General features: G+C 33.1%; 1 protein-coding gene across 2 annotated transcripts; it reads left to right on the top strand.

Annotated features, from left to right (window-relative positions):
- Window positions 1–7,377: 7,377 nt before the first annotated feature.
- LOC114270322 (UDP-glucuronate:xylan alpha-glucuronosyltransferase 2) lies at window positions 7,378–11,030 on the top strand. Of its 2 annotated transcripts, none has more exons than XM_028211784.2 (3): window positions 7,378–7,697; window positions 8,427–9,054; window positions 10,016–11,030. In XM_028211784.2, exons 2-3 carry the CDS (start codon window positions 8,445–8,447, stop codon window positions 10,954–10,956), a joined length of 1,551 nt encoding a protein of 516 aa, XP_028067585.2. In that variant the 5' UTR covers window positions 7,378–7,697; window positions 8,427–8,444; the 3' UTR covers window positions 10,957–11,030. The 2 variants fall into 2 exon arrangements, with proteins under 2 accessions (XP_028067585.2, XP_028067583.2); XM_028211782.2 differs by having other exon boundaries at window positions 7,383–7,692.
- Window positions 11,031–11,281: the final 251 nt, after the last annotated feature.

The raw sequence follows: 11,281 nt of genomic DNA, 5'->3' as shown, positions 1-11,281 counted from the left end.
AATTTCTAAATTTATCAAATTTAGGATCGAATCCATGTCCGAGGGAATAATGGAGACTTTTATTATGATAAAGAGGAGAAATTATATGATTTACAAGAATTTCAAGGTCATAATGTACTAATCTAATAGTAAGGAGGTGTATATTTACATGGCCTAACAAAATAAAAACAATATAGAAAATAATAATATTAGAAACACAGAAATTAAATATAAATATTTCACAAAAGGTGAGTCCCACATGATGTGGGGTTTACACCATGTGAGACATATGTGTCACATTCTGTGTTTGGTTCTTTGCACTATATAGAAAAATAACAAAACATGATTGATTGGATACAAAATCACGTGATCTTCTCGGAAAATTATATAATTTTGATAAGGAAACCCATGGAGCCACCACTAAATTTTGATTAGGATTTGATTTGTCTTTAGTTAAAAGTTGAACTGGACTAGACACATGAAATCTCTGACCGATAAGATTTAACGGAAGACTCCTACTAATAAGAGTTCATAAAAATATGGCCCAGTTAAATTTTTTCAAAGATTTTTACCGATAAGAGCCTTTTGATTAATGATTATTACTGATCAGAAACCTCAACTGTCTGATTCAATTAACAAACAAACCATTCCCTTCTGATTATTATAGATAATGTTCACAAATTTTGTAGAACAGCCTCTTTGGGCTGCCTTTCGGCCTAATTTCTTAGATTTTACGTGGGCCATCTCGACACCAAACCATATTCAAATTTGAAATGTATACTTGTCCTATTTGGGCTGCCTTTCGGCCTAGTTTCCTGGACTTTACGTGGGCCATCTCTGAGTAACAAAATAAAAAAATAGGATTTCGTATTGTATACCTTGTATGTATGATATATAGTGAATTATAATCTTACTGATCAAATTAAAAATATATTATGCCACCCTTAAAAACTTTTAAACTGAGAGCTCAGGTTGTTCAAATTGAACTCATTCAAATTGCACTGTACATTTCTTTCTTTCTGTTTTTTTTTAATTATGTGGTTAAATTTTTAAAGGACACGACGGTTGAGTATGCAAACAATCTTTGGCAGAGAGTGCAACAAGCTTTACCCTACATAATGTAATATTGTTCGCGTTTTTAGGGTTAAAAATTAAAAAAGAAAGAGGTTGTTGCAGTTTCCAGAGAGTAAATTATGACAAAAAATGTCTGTAATTCTATAACTAATATTGAATATATGTGGCTCCCACAAACATAATCACGTTACCAAATCTCATATATCTGTGTATTCTGTCAATTTTATTTTTTCTATAATTCATAATTTTCAAGTTTCATAGGATTTAGGGATTGAAAGTGTCCCAACAATGACATTACAGGGAGCACGAATTTCTTTGCAAGGATTTCAAGTAGCAGTACTGCTATAGACCACTAATTTGCCATCACTAATGCCACCACTAATGAGGTGGCAATTGAAGAAAAAAAAAAAAAAAAAGGCACAAACACACTGTGGCACATCATTAGAGTTACCACTAATTAGTGGTCTAAAGTATTTCTCTTTCAGGTAGGCCATTTTACAGCCAAGATGTCTTGTTCTACATATCACTGAATTTGGTAAGGCATTGTGTTCATCCTTTTGTGATTGCAGACAACTTTTGATTTCAACACCTGAAAAGTGTATGACTTCTTGCTCCTAAGTTTATTTCCGCCTCAAAATGTATACAATATTTCCTTTTTCTAGGTGGCTCATTATACTTTCATAAAATTTTGGGCTTCTTTTTAATGTTCTAAAGTTTTGTGTTTAGTTTATTGGGAAAAAATAAAATAGGATGATCATTTCATTATAATATTTCATGTTTGATTTATTAAAAAATAATTAAAAAAATACAATTATTACCTATTTTTAAAAAAATAAATGCGATAAAATAAAAATATTTGATTATCGAACTAATTTAATTTTTTTTTCTGTAAGTGTTATATACAAGAGGTTTTATAAAATGAACAATTCAGATTATCAAAAGTGACATGTGGTGAATTCTATGGCCCCTTCAACTTCAGACTTAAATAAAATATTTTATAAAAATATTTATATAAAAAAATATATCTAAAACTATGGGAATAAAATTTCTCTTTTAAGTGCCCCCATGCAGGATGGAAACTACAGACCTTCAGTTTACAAGACTGACGCTCTACCACTGAGCTGAGCTAAAGGGGCTTGCAGGAAAGGCCTCAAATCAGTACATTAATCATTTGATAAGGATATGCATATATTGTTCATTTTGACTACCCAACCCACCCAAGTAATTGAGACGCCATTACGCATATGCAAATGCAAAATCATCCTGCTAACAATGACTTTCTATGAATTTGATTGGACTTGGGGAGCGTGCTTAGGCACAGAACGATGCTTTGAGATACGGTTAGGTGTGTAAATTTGAACCCACTCGGTCCACTTGGATCCAGGCACGTCATTCGGACAAAATTCGAGCCGGCTCACGAGTTAAAAACTTAACTTTAGACCCAAACTCAAGTTTAGGGATATTCTAGTCTCGAGTGAATTGGCGGGTTGGGCCTTGAGCCAGGCCAATGAGCTTAGGCTTGGGCTCAAACTTGGGACAAGCCTAAGCCCAGGCCTGACCTAACCATTTTTTAATTTTTTTCTATTTTTTTCACTAAAAATTTATTTTTTTTCACCAAAAATGACATTAGGTCTTTGACAGGTCAAACCTTGAGTGGGCCTTAAGCAGGCCAATGAGTCAGGCCTAGCGGGTTGAGCTCACGGGCTAGGTCGGTCTTTGAAATAGCCGACCAATTCCAAGCCCAAGGTCTTGGGTTAAGTTCAAGGAAAAGACCTGGACGGGCCAGTGGGCCAAATTTACACCCTTACATAGAATCTTGTCTTGAGCCCATATCATTAATTCGAACCATTTATATTGTAATTTTCGTCAAATAAATCATCCATAAAAGAAAAAATCAAATTAATTGGGAATTTTTAACCTCAAAACAAAACCACATTTATTTTTTAAAAAAAATGGTTAATATAATTTTGATAATTTATTTTAAAACAATTAGAATTTGATCATGAGATTACACATGTCTGATTAACTTAATTTCTTACATGGATAATATGTTCGACGAATTTTACAATTGACCGGTTCAAAATTCATATAATCAAAATAGACTCGAGACAAGACTCCATAGTACCTCACACCACAAGGCACAACTTGTTCCCCGATTTGAATTTGATGAGTGAAAAATAAATAAAAATTAAAATGGTTGTTAAATGTAATTTTTAATGTTTTAGTCTTATTAAATTATGTAACTTATATACATATAAATATATTTACTATTAAGAAAGGATAGGGAGAAAAAAATCCATATAAAATAAAACAAGTGATGTTAAGACAAAATGAAATGAGGGAAAATTATCATTCCTAAAATTACGTTTTATCCAATTTTTGTCACAAGGATAGATATAGGATGTGAGGCTTCGTGATAGCGTGTCTTGATTTTTTTTAACGAAAATGATCCAGAGCTCGAAACTCTACGGCTCGAAATGGCTCGAAATTTTTTTTCCCTTTTCAAGCAAAGGAGCTCTGCACAAACAGAGGGAAGAGGAGAGGAGAAAGAGGGAGAGAAGAGAGGAAGAAGAGAGGAGAAGAGAAAGAGAAGGAGGCAGCACCACCGCCGTCACAGTCGCCTCGCCGCCGTCGTCGCAGCACCACCTCCTCACCTCCTCGCCGATCGTCGCACCACCGCCTCGCCGATCGTCGCAGTCGCAGTCGCAACCCCCTCCTGTCCAGCTCGTCGCAGCAGCTAGCCCGGCGCAGCCCCGCCTCCTCCTCCAGCCTGATTTTTATGGCCCCCTCCCCTCCCTCCTTCCTCCTCCTCCCGATCTTCTTCTCCACCCTTCTTCTTCTCCCTTCTTTTTCTTCTTCCTTTTCTTCTTCTTCTCCGTTCTCCTTTTTTGCAAACAACACAGGAAAAAAGAAAAAGAAAAAAAAAAAAAAAACGACACCAAAACGACGTCGTTTTGGTGTCGAGTCAAATTCGTGCCAAAGAATTTCGAGCTACGTAGCGGGGTCGTTTTTTTAATAATCTGTATTATTTATTTTGTAAAATTTATTGAACATATTATTTATAAAAAAATTCAAATTAATTGAATATACGTAACTCTATTATAGATGTCTAATTAATTTAATTTTTTAATATATAAACTATTCAATAAATCTTACAATATAAACTGTTTGAATCATAAAAATATATTCATGACATGCCCCAACAGCCTCTCACAGCACGACATATACTCCAATTCAGTAGATATATCCCTCGTAACCTTCAAGTGGGGGCACTGGCCAATCATTCATTAATCAATCGACATTCAAGTGGGGGTACTTCCAAATTTGTGATTGTTTACCATACTACTAAAATTGGGATTCAGATCCTCACCCTATAATTGGTATTAGTCGTGCAAAACATTGCAAGCAATTTGGTGCGGTGTGATATCCATTCATAAATCTCACCCAAAATATGTACTTTTAATTAAAAAAACACTATGCATTATAAATGTTTGGCACACACATGAGGCTCAAAAATAAATTAATGCTATATATTATTAAAATATTATCATAACTTTTTAATTAGAACATAGTTTTTTTTTTTTATGTAACAGGATGTATTTCATTATTTTTAAAATATAACAAGTTTTATATATTTTTAAAACATAATAAATTCTATATATAGCATAACATTTAGAGAAAATATCAAATTAGTGGTTTTTGAAAAAAAAAAATAATTATAAATCAGCGATATACTTTATAAATATTAATAATTATAATTATAATTATTTTACAATTTTGTAATTATTTTTGAAAAGTTGGACTAAAACGTAATTTCCCCTAACATTTACTATGTGGAGGGAAATTCTACTATACACAATTTTGAAAAGGGTATACTCTATGCACTCTAGTTATTCCTTTTTTTTTTCTTTAGTTATAATCAGTTTTCTTCTTTAGTTATGACTCATGAGATTTTTAGTTAGATTTCATGTGGTGTTTGATTATGACCTTTTATTTTATTTCAGTTATGACTCAGTTCTTCTTTAGTTATGTGGTGTATATGGTACAATCTTAACCCTACGTGGATACAAAGATTTATATTAAAAATAAGAATAAATAAATAAAATAAACTTCAATAATCACATGATTAATTTGTATTTGTAAAGAATGTGATCTGATTTGGTTGCTATTTAAATTTGATCAATTTAATTTTTTATATTAATGATTTATTAGATGAATTTTACTAATGGATTGAATCACCGAGACAAAAACCAATGGTGATCCCACAACATTGCGAGCTGGATCATCCAGTCCAAGCTCAAAATATAATATTGGCGTTCTATTTGTTTAATGGATTTAAATAGTGATTCAAAAAAAAATAAAAAATAAAAATAAAATATGAATAAAATATAATTATATTATATATATATATATATTATACAATTTTTTTTTTCTTATTGCCTTATTTGGCTAGAGGTCATTTGGCTAAAATAATCAATAAATTAAATTAAATTAAATTAAAATAATCAATAAAATAAAATGGCACATTCAACCTATAATAATTTCACTTTTTTCTCTCACAATTATCAGATCAATTATATATTCAAAAAAAAAATACAATAACGATCATTCTAAACATAATTTTTTTTAATCAAAATAACTAAATACCTAATTAAAATAACTTAGGCCTCTCTTGAGAAGTGGGTTAAAAATTATTTTTCAACTTTTAATCTATTTTAAATCATATCGGCCTTGTTTGGTTTATATTTGAGAAACATGTTTTGAAATAAAAAGTACGAAAATTTGTTTGGTTTGGTTTTTTTTTAAAAGATGTTTTGAAAAATTATTTTGAGAGAGAGTTTTGGAAAAAAATGATTAATTTAATGTATATGAGAGAGAGATTTGTTTGGAAAATTTGTAAACCAAACAAGTTTTGAAAAAAAAAAAATTGAAAAAATTTGTTTGGTTTGATTACTTTTGAAAACTTATTTGTAGAAAATTTTTCCCAAATTTTTTTTGAGAAACACAAACCAAACAAGGTCACCATCTCTCACATTTTTTATACATTTTTTTTTAAAAAAATTAAAAAATTAACTTTTAACCATCTTATTAAAAACCTCTTTATTCTGAGGCGGGCCAAATGGAAAATATTTGGAAAGAGCCTTGCGATTTCGCAAGGGATAGGATGTTGACAGGGCAACCACAAGACTTTATTGGCTCTCTCTGTCTCTCTCTGCTTAGCTGTCGTTTCTAGTGATTTCTACCGTAAATCCCTGTGGTTCCATTCCACCCAACAAATACCCCACTTTACCATTCTACCATTGTCTCATAATCTTTACAGAAATGTTACATTTCTCTAGTAAGGGAGTTTTAAAATAGCACTAATAATATAAAAAATTTAAAAAAAAAAAATTAAAGCCAAAATATCATATTATATGAAACTCACACACTAATTAAAATTCTTAATTTAGAACTCTCATTCTTTTTTTCTAATCTTTAATATAATCAATTGAAAATTCAAACAAATCGAATTAGAAATAGAGCGTTGTTTTGGAAATTAAGATATTTAATGACTTTTTAATTTTTTATAAAAGACATGTAAAAATTTAAAAAAAATAATTAATTTTTTTGTTATGACTTTTTTACTTTTTTTTGATTAAAATTTCAATTGTCAAAATAGACTAGTCTTATTAATCTGTCCACTAAAATTCTTGAAAACATAGAAGAGGTATAAAACTCTAGAATATTAATGTGTGTTGTGTATTTAATTCTGTATAATGAGATTCATACTTAAAAATTTGAATAATCTTTTTGTTAGATGGATTGAATAATCTTTTGAATAAACTTTTTTTTGAGCTACCTATTGGTCCTGTTTGGTAGAGCTGTGGGAAAGTGCTTATAGCTTATGCCTTAACAGCTTATAGCTTATAACTATGAACATATACTGATTTCTGACTTATAAATTAAGCATCTCCTGCCCCACTCAAAGAATAAGTTGATTTCTGACTTACAAAAAGCTATAAGCTGCATTGTTAAGCTAAACCAAACACATCAAAATAGCTTAAATTAAGCTGAAAGCTAAAATAAGCAGCTTTTAAGCTGCACCAAACAGGCACATTATCATTGCTGTTGAAAAATATATATTGATACCAACCGTACAAGACAAAGAAGTAAAGCTTTATTTGCTCCGACCATTTTGTCTTGTAAGGAAGGATATCCAAATCATGGGAAACTGACAGATGTTGCTCTCTAATTGGTCTTTAATTACTTCTCTTTAAATTTTACTCTGATTTAATTTTCTCTTTCCTTTCTAACAACTACATCCAAACCCCTCCTAGAACATGTGTATATCGCCATATAATTAACCAATAATGTTCACATCATACATATACACAGTAAAGTTCATAGGTATATTAGCACCCACTTGTACCACATACCACCTGTGGCTTTAGGTATCTTGGAGGACTTTGGTGCCTAATTAAAAAGATGCTATTGACAAAGGCCATTCCTTCAAAGTCTATGGTCTTCAGAATCAATCTTGCTTTTCTTGCTTTCTTTCTTGTCATCTATGTCGTGCTTCTTCTCCGGCCATCGTCTCCGGTCTACCGTGGAAATGCACCATCCTTGGTTAGTTGCTCATTGCGGCAGTGCCATCACAAGGTAAGGTGAGCTCGCTCAAGTGTAGTTGTTGCATGAGTACACTCATTTTGGTTAGAGAAATATATCTGAATTTGTTTTTTCTTGATCACCCTTTTAATCACTGATAGAGATATGACTACATGCATATATCGTGCTCTGTCCAGACCCATTTCAGCAAGAACATCGTGCACTAACTAGGTAGTTTGTCCTTTATTACCAATTTTTTTTTTTTTTTTTTTTATTGGCAAAACGAAAAACTTTATTGATGAAAACCAAACAAAGTGAGGAGGATACATCAATAAAGAGGAGTTTGGAGCTAAGCGAAACTCCAACCTCCTAGTTGGTGAGTCCTTTATTACCAATTTGGTTAGTTTTAGGCACATTTCTTAATAGTTTAAGTTTTATTGACAATTGATGACTTTAAATGGTATTGTAACTTGTTTGTCTTCTCTATTTTTTGGTTTCTCTTGATTGGTTTCTCACCAATCTTGGGTCAAGTGCTAGCAAATGATAGTGCTTCCTTAGTAGTGTCAACCTAGTTGGGATTGTTAAGATTAGCGTTGATACTTTTTGCACTTCCCTCTTTGCTGATATAAGTTTTTGCATGTATTGCTTTCTTGATCAATAAAGTTTCTTTTTACTAATTAAAAAAAAAATGGTATCATAACTTGGGTTTAATAAAATTCTGCAATATTCACCTGATATACATTGTTTGGTGACTTAGCAAATTTGATTGAACTTGATTTTTGTTTTAGGTGGACAATGGGATTAAGATGAAGTCGGTGTTGGAAGAGAGACAATCCAGCCATGCCAAGCCAAAGAGAAAAATACTAAAGAGAGAGAAGCCAAGCTTCTTGGATGAAATGGGCAAGGGAATGAAGATTGGAATGGTGAATATGGAAGAAGAGGACACGAGTGAATGGGACATGCATGGACAAACAATACCAATTTACTTTGAGCAAGTTTCAGAGTTATTTCAATGGAAAGACTTGTTTCCAGAGTGGATTGACGAGGAAGAAGAGACCGAAGGTCCATCGTGCCCAGAGATACCAATGCCAAGCTTCGACAATTATGAATATATGGACATGATAGTGGCCAAATTGCCATGCAAAGAAGGGTTGGGGAGAGATGTGTTTAGGCTCCAAGTGCATCTGATAGCGGCGAATTTAGCGGTGAAGAGAGGGAAAAGAAGAGGATGGAATGAGAAGACAAGAATGGTGTTTTTGAGCAAGTGCAGGCCAACGCTAGAGCTGTTTCGATGCGATGATTTGGTGAGACAAGAAGGGGATTGGTGGTTCTATGAGCCGGAAATGGCCAGGTTGGAGCAGAAGGTTTCGTTGCCGGTGGGGTCATGCAATCTGGCTTTCCCCCTCTGGGGCAAAGGTGCCGTTCCTAAATTTCTTGTTCTAGTTATTAGTGCTGAATTTTAGTAATATTATTGAATCACAAAAATTTCGTGAAAAAAAAAAATTTGTCTACGATGTGTCCTTATAGTGCAAGCAACATTGCATTAGGAGAGTTTTTGTTTTTTTTTTTTCTATTAAAAGAGATATATAATACATTGAATGTTGCGTTAACAATGCTACATTCATTTTGAATGAATTTATAATCTACAAATAAATATAGTGTTGTTACCCTACATTTTGATAATTTTTCATAAAAATATTTCTTTTACTCATACAAAAAATTTATTTAAATTGTGTTCAAAATTATGCAAAATGATGTGGTTGATTTGCGGATATATTACTTTAAAACAAAAAATAATAATAATAATAATAATAAAATATGCCTTCAAATTACAAAAATGTAACTTCTATTACAAGATTTTGTATAAAAATTATGAAAATAAATGGGATGTTTAAATTTTATTTTTAAATAATATTACCTTCAATAGAATTTTTTTGTACACAATTAGTATACATCTTATGTCCTTTTATTTCAATTTTATAAGTATATTATTTTAGTAGAATCTCAAATAACTCCTATCTCATGGCATTACTTTTAAATTGATGCTTTTAAAAAAACAAAATCTTATGTGTCAATTCATAATTAAATGAAACACTATTTAAGAACAAAACCGGTTGATAGCTCGAAATATCAGAGGGTCGAATGACTCGAAATCTCAAAACAACATCGTTTTAGGTTTTTTTTATATTCTCTTACCAGTAAGATAATATTTTCCATCCATTCGACCCTTCACTTTCGAGCTATCAGCTATTTTCCATTTAAGAAATTAGACAACGAGGGAGCCGTTTACAGTGTAGCATCTTACTAATGTCAACTTCCCTTAGCGAGTATCGAGGTACCAAAATTACCAACCACTAACCAACGTTTGATTTTTCAGGAATCAACGAAGTCTACAATCTATCCAAGATTATCGCAACCAACACAACCACCGTACCCAAACGAGAAGCCTACGCTACAGTTCTTCACTCGTCCGAATCCTACGTTTGCGGCGCAATAACCCTAGCCCAAAGCCTCCTCCAAACCGGAACCAAACGCGACCTAATCCTACTCATCGACAACTCCATCTCCATTCCCAAACGCCAAGCCCTCGCCTCTGCGGGTTGGAAGATCCGAATCATTTCCCGAATCCGAAACCCGAAAGCCCAAAAAAACTCCTACAACGAATACAACTACAGCAAGTTCCGACTCTGGCAACTCACCGACTACGACAAAGTCATCTTCATAGATGCCGACATCATCGTACTCCGAAACCTCGACCTCCTCTTCCACTTCCCCCAAATCTCCGCAACTGGAAATGACGGCGCGATCTTCAATTCCGGCATCATGGTCATCGAACCTTCGAACTGCACCTTCAAGATCTTCATGCGGCGGCGGAGAGAGATAACCTCGTACAACGGCGGCGATCAGGGGTTCCTGAACGAGGTTTTTGTCTGGTGGCATAGATTGCCGAGGAGAGTGAATTTCTTGAAGAATTTCTGGTCCAATACTTCGGGAGAAGAGAGTGTGAAGAACCAGTTGTTCGGGTCGGACCCTCCGAAGTTGTATTCGATCCATTATATTGGGTTGAAGCCGTGGCAGTGTTATAGGGACTATGATTGTAATTGGGATATAGGGACTCAGAGAGTGTATGCGAGTGACGTGGCGCATAGGAGGTGGTGGAAGGTTCATGACGCCATGGGAGAGAGGTTGCAGAAGCTTTGTGGGTTGTCGGAGAGGAGGAAGATTGAGTTGGAATGGGATAGGAAGAAGGCTAGGGAAATGGGTTTGCCCGATCACCACTGTTGGATCAATGTTACTGATCCGAGACGGTTCAATTGATTGGAATTCGAGTGAATTTTTTTTTTGGGTATTGTAAAATCACATAAATGGCATGCTATAATTTTTCCATGCTATGAGTGGGAGTTGAAATTGAATTTTTTTTTTTAGGCACTTTGGAATGTTCAGAAAGAAAAGAAAAAAATAATTATATCACAACAACAGTGGTAATTATATGATTAAATTAATAACAATGAAGAGATATTCACTTAATTTTATTTATGATATTTATTGTTCAGTAATATCATTTCACCCAATATCTGCTCATTTAAAAGGTTTAAACTTTATTTACAAAAATAATTTGGAATTTTAAAAAGAGAGCTCTAAT

This window comes from Camellia sinensis, chromosome 3 (assembly GCF_055761805.1).
Source record: "Camellia sinensis isolate YWXY chromosome 3, ASM5576180v1, whole genome shotgun sequence".
NCBI classification, from domain to species: Eukaryota; Viridiplantae; Streptophyta; class Magnoliopsida; order Ericales; family Theaceae; genus Camellia; species Camellia sinensis.
The sequence above is the reverse complement of the archived record's forward strand: the minus strand, read 5'-3'. Positions and strand labels throughout refer to the sequence as shown.

Excerpts from the sequence above, each read along its gene's own strand:
- LOC114270322 (XM_028211782.2), top strand. The coding sequence starts at position 7,519 with ATGCTATTGACAAAGGCCATTCCTTCAAAGTCTATGGTCTTCAGAATC. Across the intron at positions 7,693-8,426 it reads TGCGGCAGTGCCATCACAAG|GTGGACAATGGGATTAAGAT; the intron begins GTAAGGTGAGCT and ends TTTTTGTTTTAG. Across the intron at positions 9,055-10,015 it reads TTTCCCCCTCTGGGGCAAAG|GAATCAACGAAGTCTACAAT; the intron begins GTGCCGTTCCTA and ends TTGATTTTTCAG.